The sequence below is a fragment of the Arachis hypogaea genome, chromosome 10 (assembly GCF_003086295.3).
Source record: "Arachis hypogaea cultivar Tifrunner chromosome 10, arahy.Tifrunner.gnm2.J5K5, whole genome shotgun sequence".
NCBI lineage: Eukaryota > Viridiplantae > Streptophyta > Magnoliopsida > Fabales > Fabaceae > Arachis > Arachis hypogaea.
In genome coordinates, this window is record NC_092045.1 from 6159327 (window position 1) to 6179917 (window position 20591).

At 30.3% G+C, this 20591-nt stretch overlaps 3 protein-coding genes across 3 annotated transcripts; 1 reads left to right on the forward strand and 2 right to left on the reverse strand.

Annotated features, from left to right (window-relative positions):
• Positions 1-4284: 4284 nt before the first annotated feature.
• On the reverse strand, positions 4285-7816 carry LOC140175557 (uncharacterized). The gene is made up of 4 exons (XM_072204063.1): positions 6854-7816; positions 6381-6502; positions 5624-5773; positions 4285-5506 (listed from the first exon to the last, which is right to left on the reverse strand). The coding sequence occupies exons 1-4, from the start codon at positions 7814-7816 to the stop codon at positions 4285-4287; spliced, it is 2457 nt and encodes an 818-aa protein (XP_072060164.1).
• Positions 7817-13164: 5348 nt separating this feature from the next.
• Positions 13165-16850, forward strand: LOC112714942 (uncharacterized). The gene is made up of 5 exons (XM_025766640.3): positions 13165-13666; positions 14495-14604; positions 14701-15072; positions 15452-16073; positions 16322-16850. Exons 1-5 carry the CDS (start codon positions 13420-13422, stop codon positions 16414-16416), a joined length of 1446 nt encoding a protein of 481 aa, XP_025622425.1. The 5' UTR covers positions 13165-13419; the 3' UTR covers positions 16417-16850.
• Positions 16851-17963: 1113 nt separating this feature from the next.
• On the reverse strand, positions 17964-19989 carry LOC112714943 (increased DNA methylation 3). Its single transcript, XM_025766642.2, has 3 exons — positions 19893-19989; positions 18730-19679; positions 17964-18367 (listed from the first exon to the last, which is right to left on the reverse strand). Exons 2-3 carry the CDS (start codon positions 19655-19657, stop codon positions 18135-18137), a joined length of 1161 nt encoding a protein of 386 aa, XP_025622427.1. The 5' UTR covers positions 19658-19679; positions 19893-19989; the 3' UTR covers positions 17964-18134.
• Positions 19990-20591: the final 602 nt, after the last annotated feature.

The following is a 20591-nucleotide window of genomic DNA, read 5'->3' on the forward strand; positions in this document are numbered from 1 at the left end:
TAGGGACAAAAATAATAAATAGAAATCAATTTTAATTTTATCTTTTAATAATATCAATTTTTTAGGTACATAGTTATTCAATTATTTTTTAATTTTATTCTTAATCATGTTATTTTTTAAGTGAATTTATTTTTTATTAAGAACAAAATTAAAAAATAAATTAAGTAATTATTTGTGGTAAAAAAATTTAAAATTATTGAAAAAAAGATTAAAGTTTATTAAAAAGTAAATTTTTTTTAATAATTTTAATTTTTAATAAATTTTAATTTTTTTTAATAACTTCAATTTTTTACGACAAATAATTACTTAATTTATTTTTCAATTTTGTTCTTATTAAAAATAAATTCACTTAAAAAAATAATATAATTAAAAATAAAATTAAAAATAATTAAATAATTAGTTACCGTAAAAATTTGATATTATTGAAGACTAAAATTAAAAATAAAGTTTAACTAAATTAAACATCAAAGAATTTCAATACATTAGAGACAAAAAGTATAATTTATACTTTATTGTATATGTATTATTATTTTTTTTTTGCAAGTTTATATACTAGTTATTCTACAAATATTTCATGATAAGTAAAAATCTTTAAGAGTAAAATTATAAAAAAATAAATTTATTTAGAATAAAAGTAATGTGATTAAGTGTAATTTATTTATATGTGATTAAAAAATAACTGAATAATTATGTACCGCAAAAAATTGATATTATTGAAAGATAAAATTAAAATTTATTTCTATGTATCGTTTTCGTCCCAACTTTTTCATCCTATTTAAGTCCCTAACTTTTCAAAATTGTCTCAATTTTGTCCTATCGTCAATTCTGTTAACGGATCCCTAACGACAAGACAACATTGAGTCAATTTTAAAATGTTAGGGTCTTAAATAGGACGATTTAGACATTAGGGACAAATTAAGACTTACTCCAAACATTGAGGACAAAAATGACACTTTACTCTTAAAGAAAAGTACTTTTATTAAAAAAAAAGTAGAAGCAAAAAGACATTTTTAATATTTAAAAATTCTTTTTAAAAAAATTATCTAAATATAAAATAATTTTTTTTGTTAAAAAAAGAATTTTTTTAAAAAATAAAAAATATATTTTTTTTCAAAAGTCAATCTAAACTGATCCTATGTCATCCAGAAGATGAATGATATTTTTAAATTTTTAATTAATTAAAATTTATTTATCTTTGAGTTAAACGAATAAAGATTTATTTGTCATCTTCTTTAAACATTCCATGTCTCCTAAAAAAATAATGAACGGTACAATTATATCAAAATTAAATTTGTTATTTATAAAGTAAAAAGTAAATAGTAAAACAATTTTTTGAATTAATTTATTATTAAATTTAAAAAAGGAGAAATAACAAATAAATATCATAAATCCTGAGTTATAAATTTTAAGTTTAAACTATTGATATAAAATATAATAAATAATAAATTAAAATTGATTTAATTAATAAAAATAAGTCTTTAAGAATGAGGCTTATTTATGAGTATTTTTGAAGATAATAAAAGAGAGAGAAATAAAATGTGGTTTTCAAAATGAATGGTTAATTCAAGAATAGAAATGGAGATGTATATTGTGTGGTATATTAGAGCATCAAGTTGCTACCTTGTTAGAGGAGGGACAAGCATATGTCAACAATATCCAACCACCATGAAAGCTGCTACGACGTGCTATCAAATTCTAGGTGGTTGACACTTTCTCAATTTTATTTCCTTCTCATGGTGTTGCACCAAACACCTATTTCTTGTGCTCATTCTTCAGAAAAAACCACCACACTTTTTTCTTCTCTGATATATTATTATTCACCCTAATGTTTGGAACATAATAAAAAGTCAATCCAAATAGTTTAAAATTATTTTATTTAACCTTCATTAATTATTACTAGAATAATTATACAATTTTAAATATAATAAATATGTAATTATATATGCATGAATGTTATATGAATAAAATTATAGATGTTATATTATATAAAGTAAAGTATCGTTTTTGTCCCCAACGTTGAGGGTAAGTTCTATTTGTGTCTCTAACGTTTAAATCCTCCTCTTTGTATCCCCAACGTTTGTAAAAGTGATTCAATGTTATTCTGCCATCAATTATACTAACAAATCAGATTATATTTTTCAATTATTCTCATTTGAATGTATTCATTCTCAATTATGTCTCACTTGGATGTGTTCGATTTTAATATTATACCCACTATTTGTGTTTAGATTCAATTATGTCCCTAGAAAAAGTGAATTATGTAAATATTGTAGGAATTAGTTTCAACTTTGGACGAGCTATTTTTCGAAGTGGATCATTAATTCTATCCCAGACATTTGTATTCTAACTTCAAAAAGAGATTTTTAAAACTCAAACTAAAGCGTTCATGATGTGTAATTGATGACAGGATAATATTGAATCACTTTTATAAACGTTAGAGATACAAATAGGACGATTTAAACGTTAGGAATACAAATAGGATTTACCCCAAATGTTGAGGACAAACGATACTTTACTCTATTATATAAGATTATATTTGTTTATAAGTACAAGATACTGAGACATAGACATAGAAACATAGACATAAAATTTTATTTAGCAAATAAGATATAAACATAGATATTATATGTTAAAATACTGAATTAATATATTTTGTGTCATTCCAATAAAAAAAACAAACACTATTTATTTTATCTTTTTTTCCTTTTATTTTCACTCTTAATTTTTTATAATATAGCTTTTACTTTTCTATTTTTCTTTCTAATTTTTATGTGAAAAAATAAAATAAATTAGACTTTTTATTGTTTTTTCAATTTTATATTCAGTTTATCACTAAATAAAATACAAAAATATTAATTTTTTATTATCTCTATTCTAAGTTTCATATCTTAAACTGTTTTCAAAATTAAATACAGTCTAAAATAATTTTAGATGTTATCTTCCTAACATTACTGTAATATTAATATTAACACAGCCTTTTAATTTCTCCACTTTATATTATTGATTGAATTTGATACATGACACTAATAGATTTGGCAATGTTCATGCACATACAGAAGACTATTATATTTTTCAAAATTTGTGATGGTGCATTTGGCTGGCATTCATTCTCTTCTATTTTTTTTAACATTATTTTGCTAATTTTTTTTAATTAAGTTATGCCAAGATGCAGAAATAATATTAAATCAAGGCTATGTGAGATTTTAAACGTTCTTTTAGTTCAATTACTATAAAATCATTACACATTTTCACCAAATAATAAGCATTTTTTCCAATAAGACCTCTCTCCAGATTTCATTTTATATAGATTTCTTTATCTATTTTTTTATTTTATTGGATATTCTGTATCCTTAGCTTATCAAAATTATGTTATCATGTTGAATACAGGTAGGACCTAGCTATATGGTATATCCATATTATTCAGTACCTAATATTTGATACGGTTGTTGTTGCTTTGTCATATTATAATTCATTTTGATGTTTCACAGAAAAGTGCTTCATCTTTTATTTTAATGAATTTTTAAAATATTAACTAATAATATCAAAGTAAGCAACTTAAAAAAAAAAAACTAAATATCTAGTATCAAATGTTACACTGATTAGTTAAGTATACAAACACCTAATTAATTTGACAAATGCTTTTTTAATTAGTAAATTGACTTACATGTCATTCTTTATGATTATATCAACTAATAAAAAGGGCTTCTAAGTTCTAAACCCCTCTCAATTAAAAGAAACCAATGCATTGAGCAAAAATAATTACTTTTCTGTTCTTAGAAATGTTATTGATCTCATTGTAAATTTTAATGTAATAAATTTCAATAACGTTGAACTTTAATTATGAGAGTATACACGTACATATACACAAGAGCAAGATTGAACGTGAGTCGAGTTAGATCCAGCTTAAGCTCATTCACAAAAATTGAATTTGGTTTATGACTCGACTTATTAACAATTGAGTCTATTTCTTAGACTTAAACTCGGCTCATCAAAATCTCACGAGATGACTCGAGCTCATGAGCTCACTCAAATAATAATAGAAACATAATCTATAATTTATTTTAGTAAATTATAAATTTTTTATTAATATATTAAATGCATATATATATATAATCGAGTCAGTTCACGAGTTAATGAGCTGAACTTATCCAAATTCAATCTCGACTCATCTGTAAAATGGTATCAATCTTAAGTAGCAATCATTGGCTCCAAGTAAACCACAATCATTGATCAAATCTAAAGCGTATTTTCTTTGATAAAGAGCAATCGCTGTTTTACTTCTTTCTATTTCCATGCCAAGAATTTTAAAATGCCAAGATCCTTTATCTTGAATTTGCTGTCCAAGAAGCGTTTGACAGCTTCAATTTTCGAGAGATCATCACCAGCTAACACAAGATCATCGACATAGACCAAAATAGCAGTGAAGCTAACATTAGTGGACTTGGTGAATAAAGAGTAATCATTTTTTGACCGAATATATCCCAAATCAATTAGAGCATTGGATAGTTTGATGTTCCATTGACGGCTCACCTGTTTCAAACCATAAAGAGATCTTTCTAATTTACAAACTAACTTGGGATTATCACACTTCAACCTTTTTGGTAACTTCATATAAACATCTTCATGGAGATCCCGATGAAGGAAGGCGGTATTGACATCAAGTTGATGAAGATGCAAATTTTTTAATGCTGCAATTGCTAAGAGAACTCTTACTGTGCTCATTTTAACAACCGGGCTGAAGGTGTCAATATAATCAATGCCTGGAATTTGAGTGAACCCCTGAGCAACTAACCGAGCCTTGTGTCTTTCAATTGTCCTATCTAAGTTGAATTTCGTGCGAAAAATCCATTTACAACCTACTGCATTCTTGCCAGGAGGAAGAGAAGTGACGATCCAGGTCTTGTTTTGCTCAAGAACAGCAAGTTCTGCATCAATAGCTTTTCTCCAGCAATCATGCATAACAGCCTCAGAGTAGTGCTTCGGGCCAGGGTTATTTATAAGTGCAAAAGTGAAGGTTAGGTGTTTTGGAGAGAAAGATGCATATGACAAATGGTGTGATAAAGGATACTTATAGTTTGAAGAAGAATGAACAGCATTGATGGGATCCTCATGTGATGCCATACTGAAACAATGAAAGCCCTTAAGGTATGAGGGTAGTTTTCTATCCCTCTTAGACCTTCTCAGGACAGGCTGAGTCGGTTCAGGTTGAATGTGATCAACATGAGGCATAAGAACAGTAGCATTATCACTATTTTCATGAATGTATGATGCAGATGCATATGATGTAGAATTCTCACTAATGTCATTATTCAAAAATGAAAGAGAGCTATTGTTATTAGAAACATCAGTAGTAATTCTAGGATGTGATGATGTATGAATAATATCCTCATAATGTGATGCAGAAGACAATTGCAATTCAGGAAAATGATCAAAATTTGTTGGACTAAAAGAGTGTTGTGGGTGAGAATTTGAGTTTGCATGAGTCTTGGTTGTTGTTTTAACAGATCTGAAAGGAAAGATGTGTTCAAAAAATTCTATATTTCGTGAGATAAAATTTTTTTTTGTGTTTAAATAAAACAAAATAGAACCTTTGGTTCCTGACTTGGATCCTAAGAAAATGTACTTTCGAGCTCTAAGATCTAGTTTTGTCCTACCAGCTGTAAGTGTTGAAGCAAACACAAGACAACCAAAAACTTTAAGCTCATTTAGATTAGGTTTTGAATGAAATAAAGTCTCATATAGAGTTATATTGTTCAAAAAGGCACTAGATAACCTATTAATTAAATGAACTGAATGTTGCACAGCATAATGCCAAAAACATTTGGGAATATTTGAATGAAACAATAATGCTCTTGCAACTGTCAGTAGGTGTTGATGCTTTCTCTCCACAACACCATTTTGTTGTAGAGTTTCAACACAAGAAATTTGATGTTCTATGCCTTTTGAACTATAAAATGAGTCCATTTTGAATTCCATACCATTATCAGTTTGAATTCGCTTAATTCTTTTGCTGAATTGTGTTTGCACAAGTTGGACAAAGTCTTGAACCAATTTTCTAGTTTCAGATTTTAATTTCATGCAATAAATCCATGTGAACCGAGTTTTGTCCTCAACTATAGTTAAAAAATATTTATGACTTGAAGTTGATTGAATAGGAAAAGGTCCCCAAATATCAATATGCAATAAATCAAAAGCATTTTCAGAATTTGTATTGCTTGTTGCGAAAGGTAATTTTCTCTGTCTAGTATATTGACAAGAATCACAAACATGTGAAGAAGTAATGCAATTAATAAAAGGAAAGTTTTTTTTGCATAATAATCATTCTGCTATAAGATAAATGACCTAGTCTAGCATGCCAAAGAGTTCCTAGGTCTTGCTACACATTAAGAGCTATAGATTGTATCTTAAAATCTAATGAAGGCAATTTCATAGGCTCAGCATTAATCACATATAAGTCTCCTTGCATCTCAGCTTGTCCAATTATCTTCAACGAAGGAAGTTCCTGTATCTCACAGTAAGAATCAGTGAATCTAAATTCACAATGTAATGATTTAGTAAGCTTGGAAACAGAAATTAAATTATATTTAAAGTGAGGTATGAATAAAATATTGGTAAGAATTAAAGATGTTGACAATTGCATAGTTCCACAAATATTCATAGAGGTCTTAGATCCATCAGGTAGATTAACCAAAACAGGCTTTATATAATAAAAAGTTTTAAAAAAATATTGAAGATAACAGGCATGATCAGTAGCACCACTGTCTAGTATCCAAGAGGTTTTAGTAAAACATGCATTCAAAATATGTCTACCTTTTGGTTGAGTTAAAGTGGTTGAGGAAGTGATATGATTCACACTACTTGAAATTGTCATGAGTGGTTGCTGGAGAAGAGCAATTAAAGTTTTCTTCTGGTCTAGAGTCAAGACAAGAGCAATTTCATTACCACCTTCTTCTTGACCAGAATCAGTAATGTCACCACCAGCACCTGAATCTTCAATTTCACCTTCAGTGCTGATGTGATTTGCACTTTTCTGCTTCCAGTGTGCAGAAAAACCATTTTTCTTGTAGCAATTCTCAACCAAATGCCCAATTTTATTGCAGTAAGTGCATAATTTGGAAGTGTATCCTTTACCAAAAGTCTTCGGAGCAGTGTTTTCCTCGCCACCACTTCGACCTCGTCCTCTGCCTCTTGAGGAATAACTGTTTCTTTGTTGATGTTGTACTTCTATAGAATTTGTGATTATCTTTGTATCCAAGAAATCTGAACTTAGTTCCCTCTCTTGTTGAGTTAGCATTGCCAAAACAGCATTGATATCAGGCAAAGGTTTTAGTAACATAATCTGATATTTCACAGTAGAGTATTGCTCATTTAGACCTCTGAGAAATTTCACAACGTATTCCTCAGAAGCATAATCCCTAATAATTTTTAATCCACAGTTGTAGCCATTAACACAAGCTATACAGCTAGGGATTGTATGAAGGTTCTCTAATTCTTCCCAAACAGACTTCAATTTGGTAAAGTAGGAAGTAATAGTTAAATCACCTTGCCTGATAGTGTAGAATTCCTCTTTCAATTCTCCAACTCTGAAGACATCTCCCTGTGAGTAACGATTCTTCAAGTCATTCCACATATCTGAAGCATTGCTAATCCACATTACACTCTTAGCAATTTCTGGGGAGAGCGAGAGGTTGAGCCATGAAAGCAAGATGTTATTGCAACGATCCCAAGCTTCAAACAAAGGTTGATTCTCAACTGATTTTGGAATTGAACCATCCAAGAACTTCACCTTGTTCTTTGATCTAAGTGCTCTCCACATATCGTGTGACAATTGGTAGTAGTTTTGAGAAGTAAGCTAAAGCGGAATCAAAACTGTACCTGGACTTTCACTCGGATGCAGATAATACAGGCTGATGGGGTCAGAGATTGGAGAAGAAGAGTTCAATCTGTTGAGCTGAGCTTGAAATTGTGAGAACTGACGCATAAAAGCTGTGAATCGTTCAAAATCTGCAGCAGAATCTACTTGAGTGTTGGCATTTGAGCTGTTTTCTTCGCTTATCGCCGTTGATGTAACCTAGCTCTGATACCATGTAAAATGGTATCAATCTTAAGCAGCAAATTGACAATAAATGGAGAAAGTGAAAAAGAATTGCTGGCAGCCAGTGAAATAGCTGCAGCAGAATGAGAAAAAAAAAGAAGAAAATAATGATTGGGAAAGAATCGAAAGAGAGAAGAGTGTTGTGAAGATGAATTTTCTGATTCCAATTGAATAATACATCATAAGAACTTCATACTATGCTATATGGTTTATATAGCTGTGTAAAAGGTGTGAAAACAAAAAGGAATAACAAACTATATATTAGCTAGTCCTAACAAACTAGTCAACTAAACAATCTAACAAACAAACAAAAATATACTAACAAATTTTTTATATTTAAAAATATTATTTTCAGCATATATATTAACTAACATCATCAGCTTATGAATTCAACTTATCGAGTTAACAAATCGAATTCGAATTTAGTTCATCATGATCTAACTTAATTTACTTCCGGCCTACACATGAATCATCACTTTTAAAGGAAGTTTTTTCTTAAATTATTGTTTTATTTTTATCAAAATAGTGTGAACAATTTATAAGAGATGAAAACACATACGTGTCTCTTTCTCTCATTAGCATAGTCATTGGTACTATAGCTTTAGTTTATAGTTTAAGAAAACAGATTAAATGGCTAGAAACTAACACAGTGTCCCATATGGAATAATATGATGATGATTTGATAAGTTTATGCTACGTACACTTTAATTAATTATGAGGTTATTATCTTCTAAATTAATTACATGATTCCAGCTTATCACGGGAGCTAGATAGTTCATTGATTCTTGCTTATTTCTAAATTAGTGGACACCGAATATTTTAATTACTTGTTTGTGTTTGTAAGTTATCTTATTTGTTTAACCAAAAGCCATGGGAAAAAGGGAATTAATTAAATTACTAACTACACGTTAGATATGTACTATGGTATTGTAAACCTATTCAAGAGGAGGAATAACAACCTCCAATAACAATGTCAAATTAAAGTGTAAAATCCAAGATAAAGATTGTATTGGAATATCACAAAGTGATAAATTAAATGAAACTATTACTGATAACTTCGAAAGGCAAATATCAAATCAATTGCATAAAATATATTTTGTTGGTCAAATAATAATAAATCTCCAATTTTGCCAAAACAAAATAGATAAGAAAAGAGGAGGTTATGAATATAATTTATATATTTTCTTATACCAAATTACCAACGAGACTTTTAAAATAATCTCACTTAATTAACTAAGTTAATTTTGCATTATTTGAGGAGTGACTTTGTGATCATTATTGAACTAATAACCTAAAGGATTAAGTATGATTCTGACCCCTATGTAGAGATTAAAAATTGATTTTGTTTTTAATTTTTTTTGCTATAAAATGATTTCCAAAATTTCAGTTTATTTTAAAATCGTCATTTTTACCAATTTTATTTTTTATTATTAAATTACCCCTCATTAAAAAAAATTATAAAATAAAATAAATATAAAATAAATAAAAGAAAAAGATAAAAAGAAAAGATACAGAAGGGATGGGGAGAGAGAAGGGGAAAGGGGGAGGAGGGGGAGAGAAGGAGGACCGCCATATCGCCGCACCACCGCACCACTGCACCGCCGCCCTGTCGTCCTGCCGCACCGCACCGCACCACTGCACCACCACCATCTTCTTCTTCTTCGCCGCCCTGCCGTCCTGCCGCATCGCAACGCACTACCGCACCACCGCACCACCACCAGCTTCTTCTGTTAATTGGATTTTTTGTAAAATTTTTGAACTTTTTGTGAAATTTGTTGTGGAATATTGTTGTTGCTGAAATTTGAATTTGGAATATTGTTGTTGCTGATTTGTTGATTATTATTCAAAGTACATGTTGCTTGAATTTTCTGATGATGATAATGATGATGACCATGATGATAATGGTGGTGGTGGTGGTGGGTTCTTGTTCAGCTTGAACTTCTGGTTGATTTTGGAAAAAGTTCTAATGAAAATGATGATGACCATGATGATACTAGTGGTGGTGGTGGTAGTTTTGGTTGGACGTAGGCTTCTGTTTTGGTGGTGATTGATTTTGGTTGATTTTAGGGTGAAGGGAGAAGGATATTTTCGTCTGAAAGACAATTTTAAAACAAATTAAAACTTTGGAAACCATTTTGTAGTAAAAAAAAGTTGAGAACGGAATCGATTTTCGACCTCTACGTTGGAACCAAAATTATACTTAATCCTTACCTAAACCTTTCTTCTTCATTTGTTGAAGAAAAAGAAAATAATTTTCTTTTAATTCATTCATTCGTGTTCTTAATTAAATGTGAATTTTTGAGCGGTTGAATGAAAGAAGATGATCTAGGTATAAAATGATGATGACACTGCGTGACACCATTAAATTCTCAAAATAATTTTTTTAAATTTATATTTTAGTCATTTAAATCTAAAATTTATTTTATTAGTCTTCAAAATTTAATTTCAAATATTATATTAGTCCTTAATTTTTTTTAGTACTGACTTGTCAGCTAAATATAACACTAAACGATATTGTTTTATTTTAGTGTTTAAATAAAATAAAAAAATTCAATACTCTATTCATTGACTCAATTTAAAAAAAAGTCTATAAATTAATATAATGCTTAAAATTAGATTTAAAACCAATATAATAAATTTTGAATTTAAAAATTAAAATGATAAAAATTATAAATTTTAAATACTAATATAAAAATTTAATCCCTAAATAATCATTTTTAAGTATTCTCTCTCTTCATGGATAATACATACACGTACAGCTGGAGTTCTAATTATAATTTATAAAAAATATTTTACCTTTCGTTGCAAGCCAAAAATATGCCCTATAAACTTGAATGATAATTTAAGTGATATTTAACCAAAAACTTATCTATCCATGCATATATATAATAAAATCAAATAAACGAATACTATATTTAAAGAAATATAATAATTTAAGAATGAAAAACGATATATAATTATTTATAACATAGATGGCATGCCTAGGAAAAATGGAGAAACATTTGGTGTACGTGGAGATACTTTAATTAGGTATATATGATAGTGCTTATTAAGTGGAAGGCGTTGGCAAATTCAATTAATAGTTGTTGTCCAATTGCTATGTGATCTTTGGTTCTGACAATTACAACGTGCATATATCATTAGTCTCATTGGTTATATGATTTTTTTATTTCAGAAAATAAAGTATACGAATAAAAATTCCCCCCTTGTCACCCACATGCTTCGCGTTCATTAGTGTATTTCTTAGCTTCTTCCTCACAAAAGCATCGCACAAAAGTTCCATTATGTAGTCAAATATGAATAATTAAACAATTATAATGACAAAAAAATAATAATAAACCAAACAAACTTAACTTAAATTCGCGGTTAATTATGATAAGGATTAAGAAAGATGTTACTTTGTTTGTTTTTAAAGGACAAAAAATGCTATTGTTGTGGTGCCAGTTGTAAATGTGAATGAAAAACTATAAATTATTAAATAGAGGAGGTTGGAATACCAGTACATGATAAGCATTAAGCAATTCATTATTTTATTTTAGTAAAATTTTTATTTACTAGTATTCTAATAAGTAATCCAAATGGCTAATTTTTTGTTGGGTAAAGATGAGACGGGTGATTTTTTTTATCATTGTAATTTTGATAATTTTTTTAAAAATATGGAAGGTATAGAAATTAATGTCTGATTTTTGTACTTCAATTTTTTTTTATTAATTTTTAGAAATAAAAATTAGAGAGTTCAATTTTTGTATTTCAAAAATTATATAATCTAATTTCTTTGTGTATCTCAAATTAAATGTGGTTACATTTGAGATTAATACCTCAATAATTTATAATTAAAAAAATATTATTATCAACCTAATCTACAAAACAAAAAATTAATTGAAATAGTTTACAAAGTTGTCTTTTTTTATTCTTTTTATTTTATTCATTCAATAATATATATTTACATTTTAAAATACCTAATTATTAACTCTATTAAAAAAAATTGATTGAGAATGATAATAGTGTGTGGCATTGCATAAGATTGAAGTATGATGATAATAATATGGTGATAAGTCATAACATATTCCATTGGCTTTATGCTCGCACACTCTTTTCTTTTCTTTCTTTTTCACCTTTGCTTCTCCTCAACGTTTCGCTACCCTTTAAAGCCGGCATTTAATAATAATAATAATAATAATAATGATAATAATAATAATATATTATTATTATTATTATTATTATTATTAAAGTTTAATTTTTATCTAAAGCAAAAAATCTTACATGATTTATATTTTTAGATGATTTTTAAATCAATTAATTTAAAAATTAAAATTTTTATTAATGTATTATTTACATAAAATTATTTTATATCGACAATACATAAAAATTAAAATACTTATTATTATTATCTTGTCGCATTTTTATCAATTACCTTTTATAAACACAAAAAAAAAAAACTATTGTATTCTTATATTAATAGAGTGCTTAAGATTTATAATTTTAGGGTATTCTCCCCATTTCTCAATTGTCATTTTATTTATTAAAAAAAACTATTTTACTTTACTTTTCTGTTGTATTTCCAAATTTTCTATGTTAAAGAATGCATAAGATTTATAGCTTAAGGCACTCGGTTTAGCTCCCAATAGTCATTCTGTAATTATTTAAAAAAAATTAAATGCTATTTTATTTTATATATATAGTTTTATTATTATATTAATTTTTATAATTTTACTAAATTTATAATTAATTTTAAATAAATTTTATATTAATTTTAATTTCATAATTAAATCACTGTAAGTATAAAAAATATTAAAATTAATAAAATATTTTTTTATAAATTAAAGATATCTATAATTAAAAATTTAATTATATTTATAAAAAGAATACTCTTTTAATTTTAATATTTTTAATATAAAAAATTTAATTATAAATTTAAAAATAATATAAAATTTAATTAAAAAGCAAAAATATAAAAAATTAATTATAATTTTACTAAAATAATAAGTTCTAACAAAATAATTAAATCTATATTTTTTTAAAAAAGATTAGTGAGAAATAAAGAGATTGCATTGCAAGTAAAGATATACACACTAACACTGTACAGTAACCGTAAAAAGTGTGTTTATAATCTAGTGAGAGAATGTGTTCAAAACTTCTACTTTAGAGAGAGAAAGTGGAAAAGAAGAAGAAGAAGAAGAAGAAGAAGAAGAAAGAAGAAAGAAGAAAGAAGATGAACACTTGTTCTCTAACTACCACTGCTTCTCATTGCTTCTGACAAATTCTGAACCTCAGAGAGAGAATTGTGGTTTGCTGCGTTGTGATTCATTCCAGATGCTTTGGAAATGGGGAAACAGGAACCAGAGCAGTACCTGCAGCACCAACAGCAGAGGAACAACGCTCAACAGCAACAACGACACTCATCGGGAATCGTGTGCCGTGCTTTCTCCTTTCTTCTCGGAACCATCAGTTTCAAGTGCGTCTTCGTTCTTATTCTCAGTCTCTCCGCTCTTCTTTCTGGAATCTTCTGGATTCTTCCCAATTACTCCCACAAACTCAGCTACGACGCCAAAGTTGAAATTAAGCATAGCGGTTTGTCCTTACTGCTTTCTCTTTTCTTTGATTTCATCTCTTGAGGAATTATTCCCTTCTTCATGCTTTAAGCAACGCCAAATTTTCTTATATTTTGCATTTTTGTTATTTTATTTCAATGTTCTAAATTTCTAATAATTATATATATTTATGATTTCTTTGCTGAATTGCGTACTTACTAACACGAATTCAGTAATCAGTTCGCTGGGGATGTGTTCTGTTAACCCGAATTTGGCTCTTCTGAGAAACCGTCTATTTATTTATTGGTAATTTGGTATTGATATTTTTCTCAAAATTTTTTATTTTTTTTCGGTTCTTGTTGTATGGCTTCCTTTTTTTTTTTGGTTATTTGGTTATTCGTTTGAGGAATTATATACTGCCTCTGGCTGTTAGAGTAGTTATTCAGCTTTTAATACGAGCCTGATGTTTTTTCTGATTGGTGGTTAATTTTCTCCTTAATGTTTTGGAACTACAAATGTGTGGATCAAAAGATATAAAATTTGTTCTATTTTGGAAATAAGCTCTGCCGACAAAATTATATTGATGGGAATCTCCAAGAGGACTCAAGAACTGTGATACTTTTGAAACTGTGGTTAATGTTCAGTCCAAGGCATTGATTTTCAATGTTTCAATGTTTAGTCTTTTTGTTGTTCACATCATTTGTTGTGTATGTTGCATCTGATTTGTGTACTCATTTGTTTGTGCTTGGCTTTCTTTTATATTATATTTCCTATGAATGTTCTTTTGATGGTATATCCATTTCGATGCCTCTGTAACCGATGTTCCTGAATTTACCATGATGATGTTTTTCCCTGATAATATTTTCAGCTTTCCTTCAAGCTTCCTTCAGAATGGACAGACCCATCTCAGAACTTCTGCCATACGTTGAAAGATTAGAATATGATATATATGGTGAAATAGGTCTTCCAAATACAAAGGTTCAGCCGCAAGCTTCTTTGGTCTTATCTTCTTTTCATCTCCCTAGATTCAGTTTAGGCATGGCAAGTCTCTTACAAGCTATTCACTCTTGACAGGTGGCTGTCCTATCCATGCGCCAAAGTGTTCAACCTAACTGGACTGACGTGGTTTTCGGTGTTCTTTCTGTTCCAATGAATGCTTCAATAGATCCAGCACTCTTGAGTGTGCTGCGGTCATCGTTTCTTGAACTGTTCCTCAAGCAAACCAATCTGACTCTAACAAAATCAATATTTGGGAATGCATGTATATTTGAGATATTGAAGTTTTCTGGGGGGTTGACTGTAATACCAGTGCAGTCGGCTACTATTTGGCAGACACCTGAGGTTCTCTTTAATTTTACTCTTTATAACTCAACATCAGAAGTGCTGGATAATATTGATGACCTAAAGGATGAATTGAAGTCTGGATTGCATCTGAAGTCAAATGAGGTATAGTCTTATTCTCATAACCTGTTTTGCTACTTAATGAGAATATCCTTTTAATGAGAAAAGCAAAACAAGTGATGTTGGTAAACGGCTACAGAAGTTTAATGTCTCTTCGTTAAATTTTGTACTATTTTGGCAAAGTACGAGCTCTGTAACTCCAAAACCTTGTTGGTGATAAATAAAATCCGTCCTTATTGGTGAGAAAATAATGTAGTTTTTGGATACAGCAAAGTCCAGATGCACAACTCTTTCATGTTCTGTTCTTGCTCCAGTTGACTTTTACAATTTCTGTTTGAGTCTAGCATAGATTGCCAAATAAACCTTCTACTAACTGTTTATGTGATGTCTAATAAATAACAATACCCTGTCACTTCCTCTGCAGAATGTGTTTGTTAAAATAACAAGTGAAAAGGGCTCAACAGTAGCTCCTCCAGTAACAGTGCAGGCTTCAGTCATGCCAGGCTTTGGGAGCCTCCTACCTGGAAGATTGAGACAATTAGCTGAAATATTAAAAGGCCCTGCTGCAAGAAATCTTGGCCTTGATTACTCTCGCTTTGGCATTGTCATACAAATAATGTTATCCTCTGTTTTAAGGGATACATTGCATGCCACCTCACCTTCTCCTTCTCCTTCTCCTTCTCCTTCTCCTTCTCCGACGCCATCAATTTCTCCAGTACCCTCACCAAGTGTTGAGCAACCCCCTTGTTTCGACTGTGAAGTTTCTGCACCTGCATCTTCTGCTATGACTAAACTTCCTCCAGACCCCTGTCCATATAGTGGATTATATCCTTCAAAGCCTTCACGAGAGAATTATTCTAAAAATTCCTTTTCCCGCTATCATTCACCTCCCGCTCCTACTCCTACCTCGCATTCAGCAAGCCACAACACGGAGAACGTCCCAGATGCGTCACCTGATCTTCGGGTGACCCGTGGCTCCAAGCTTCTGCAGGGTGAAGAAATATCTAAAAGACTGGTGTCTTATTCACTTGCTCCATCCTCAATATGTAAGTTTATCTGGACTGATTGATCCTCCTTTTGTTTTCTTTTGCTTTGCTGTAAGTGGGATTCATAATAAGTTTACCTAATATGTTTATAACAAGTGAAACCTATATCATCATCTTAAAGTTCTTGTGCTATTTTATTAGATTCTGTTAAACATAATATAATAGATCCCTTGATTTTTGGCCACCCGATTAGCTTTGTGTTCCTAAAACGTCTGTTTTTAACTTCATATTTTGTTTCTGGGGTGCAGCTTCTGCAGGTGGTGATTTCCATAGCAAAAATTTTCTACTGGGATTTTGTATGCTATTAGTTTCTTTTGTTTTCCTCAATGATATCACATTTTGATGACATGGAGATGTTGCCTAAGGATCTTGAAGCCATGCAAGGACATCAACCTAACCATGATGCTTTGGAAGTTTTGCACAGACGAAAGAAGGAAGCAGCTTTCGACAAATTCTACTAGGTCTTACTTTTACTCCAGCCAACGCAACCACCATTGTAAAGCTTCCGGTGGTTAAACTTAAAAGGTCAAAGCCAGAAAAGTTGGCAGGCCTCTCAATCTAGTTTTTATTATTCTATAAAGCATTAAAAATTGATTCCAAAGGGATCAACTAACGAAGAGAATGTTCCAGAGCAATATTGGCCTTCAGATGTCAAAAGAACCATCCCTGTATTCATTTCAACTGTATGATATGCAAAGTAATTACAGGTTCTTTGAGCATCTGAGTCTGTAAAACGTTTACAGTAGTAACATGCAGCAATGTGATAAGTTTACAGTACGCACTGTTTCTGCTCTCTTAAAAAATTCGCTAAGTGGAAAATATGCAGAAAAAGATAAAAGATAACAAGATGCTTTCTGAAAGGGACCATGGAAGTCGCTAGAAAACAAAAAATTGAATGATACTTTTCTCAGTTTCTGTGTAGTTAAGTAAGGCATATGCGGATTAAATTGCAATTTATACGTACCACACAATATACATATGCCATATGCATGGAATATGGAAAAGGATGAACCTCTTTCCCCTTATTCTCGAAAGGTTTTTGTAAAATTTGGCAGCAGAATATACTTGTAGTTAGCTAGTTGTCACATGTAATGTGACTAGGTCCAACATAACCCTAAGAAGTATGAAGGTCCTGACTTTAGACAAGTTATTATATCAAGTCGAATAATGTCTCAAATATGAAGGTCAATGAATTCTAAATAATGGTGGTTTAAATTAAAATTAGAAAAAATGTAACTAGTTCCCATACAATCAAAGGTTGCTTCTGTTATACACTCCTATAGATAAATGTAAAAATTCTAGATAATTCTTGTTAAATAGGTAAAGAATTAGGAAAATTTTCAAGTGTACCGGTATATCAGTGTTTTATAATTAAAATCAACAGTTAAAAATCACTGAAATATCAGTGTACTGGTATACTTGAAAACTTTCCAAAGAATTATAGCTTGTTATGTATACATAAAAAATACTCTAGAAGTGCAATCTTTATCCTATCAACTCACTACATAGTAAAACATTTTTTTTCTTCGATTTTCATTTTTCTTTCTTTGGTAGAATGAGACTGATTTTGTCTCAACAGGAGGTTAAATAATTTCGAAGTATGACACATTTGCATTGAAATGTGCCTAAACCAGTGCCAATCATCTTTTGTTGTGTAGGGAAATTCTTTTATCTAGCTATTGATAATTTTGTTGTGTAGGGAAATTCTTTTATCTAGCTATTGATAAAGGTTTGGATGACACATCAGTAGTTCAACAAACGTAAACTAGTTCCAGTGGAAATTGAAGTTAAATTTGTTGAGGATAGATTAAGAAGTCAAGTATGTCATAGATGGTAGTTAATTAAAGTGACTCTTAAAGACTAAAAGAGTTGTACCAAAAAGGCTTCCCATAAGATAAAACTCTTTAAATTATACTAAATAATTACATGAACAAAATTACTTCATTAGCCAATCAAGGTTTCCACAAAAGGTAAGGAATGTAGTTCATTCTCTTGAGGAAACTTCAAAATTTTGCTTACAAAGGAAGATTAATTGCTCTTAACTCTTTCCCTCATAACTAGCTAGTGCTTGATTACAACTGCTTCAAAAATGCCATCAGACTTGAAGTTAGGTGCGAACAGTCTTGGATCGACCGGCCCTGGAAGCCTGAATGAAAGCGTGAATGGTCCAGGCGAGCACAACTGCCGGACTTTCATGTCATAAACGCGCGATTGTTTTGTTATGGTTCTTCCACCACCTAACAACCCCTTGATGTGAACCCTCCCATCATATTCAATCTCACAACTGAATTGACCTGATACAAAAACAAGACAAGACTTACTAGTGTTAGTTATGTTTCTCAAAATATTAGTCCATCATGCTCATTGCAACAATGGTAATATATACTAAAAGAAAAGAATGTCACAGAAATAACTGTTATGGACTTTACTTCCTATGGTTATCCCCTTTGTTAAAGGCATTAAGCTAGCTATGGAGTTCCTCAACATCATCCATGAACATCATTGATGGAACAACAATTATCAAATGCTATGTGGTATAACATTTAAAAAGGCCATTTCCATTTTTTGTAGTTTATAAAAACAATGAGTCCAGCATATAATCATTTATAAAATGCAATCACAAGAACCATGAGTATCAAAAAGAGGAGAGACATACTATAATCTTTTCTGACCCCTGGTAACGAAACCCGGAATAGATATGCTGCTTTACTAATGCCAATATCCACAACACCCACAGGTGGACCACATTTCCCGCTTTTGGCTGTCCCTGTTAAAACAAAAGACGACCCTTGGTCGCAATCGTCAACGTCTGGAATAGAGAGAAGGGGCATCAAGGAAGGTCCATCCCATCTGCTACAAATCTTCTTGGAATGATCTCCGGTGGCATATTGCTTTGTGGGGACAACATGGGGGAACTCCGGTGTTGGCGGAGTGTCGTCAATGTACTTTCTCTTGTACTCTTGCGTAGACTGTTTCTCCGGAGCCTCGTTGGCTCCATTACTATCACCAACATCCTTGCCTACTTGAGTGTCAATTTTAACACCTAAACATTCATTTTGATTCAACTTTAAAGTATTCACACCAGTTAAAGACATGAACCTATTTAAATCCCTCTCCTTGATGCCGGACGAAATAGGATCATCGATTAAAACAATGCCTTTAATGATTCTAAAGCTCTCAGGGAACCACCTCTGTTGATGAAGATCCAAAGGGTAAAAACTTGTAAACTGCTTACTATTCTTAGTGAAATCAGAGCTTGGAAAAAGCAATTTTCCCTTTAGATACATATGAAACATATTGATATCAAGAACAAGACCAGGGAGAGCATATCTTAGTAAATAGTAATACAATCTCTCTAAGAGAGAAATGCTAACATAGGAAGGTCCCAAATCAGTGAATCTGTATGGTGGCATTCCTGTAATTAGTCTTTGAGAAACTGAACGTCTTGGAATATCAGACTTAACATCAGGTCCCAAGTAATTATTCATTATGAAGTCAATTAGAAATTTGCAATCACTAATCACTGGATTAGTAGTTTTAGGAACATGCTTTCTCTCATAATAAATAGTTCCTTTCACATCCATGTGGGGGTGTGGATTCAATCACCTGTACAACAATTATTAAAAACTAATAACAATTTAGTAGGGAATCACAATTTAGGAATGCAGCTTATGCATTTATGAATCCCAATTGAGAAATAACATAAACATAATTCGTTAAATCATAAATGAAAACAAGGTTGTGCATGTAACAAGGAAGTGAAATAAAAAATGATTGCATGAATAAGAACAAGCTAAGGAGAGAGAAAGGAACACTCACAGTGACAATGATGGCCGCAAGTACGATGAAACAAACCAACACTTCACAGAGGAAGCAGTTAAACACTATCACCCTTCACAAATGTGTGTGCGTTTTTATTTTTTACACGTTACTACTCCACTATGTCTTTTTAGTTTTTATTATTATTATTATTTATTATTATTATTCTTATTATTATTTATTAATCAGAGTTCATATAATTTTTTTTCCCTTTGAACCTTTTTTTTGGTTTAGAGGGCCTCAACAACATTCCCAACACTTTAGCCTATTCGCAGATTCATTAACAAGTTAATATATATCAACTAATTGGCTAAAATTGACTATACTACAAGTTAATTTCCTAACGGAATCCATATTAATAATATTCACAATCATAAATATAAAATTAAAATATTATTACAATTATTATTTTTTGCACTCAATGTGTATGATGCATCCTATTAATTTATTATCTTTTAATTTTATTTTTCTGTTTAATGACATTGTTTCAGAGTTACTTTCCTGAGTAATCACATTCATGAATATATTTATAAAAAATTGGAGCAGCAAATTCAAGGATAGTTTATTCAACTCAAAATAGTTAAAAAATTACATTTTTAAGGACATCGAGAAACAATATATTCTTTTTACGGTATTTCAGATGTATGAGTGTGTATGAAGCACGAACAGTTGTCATGTCCGCGTGTCGAATATATTTCG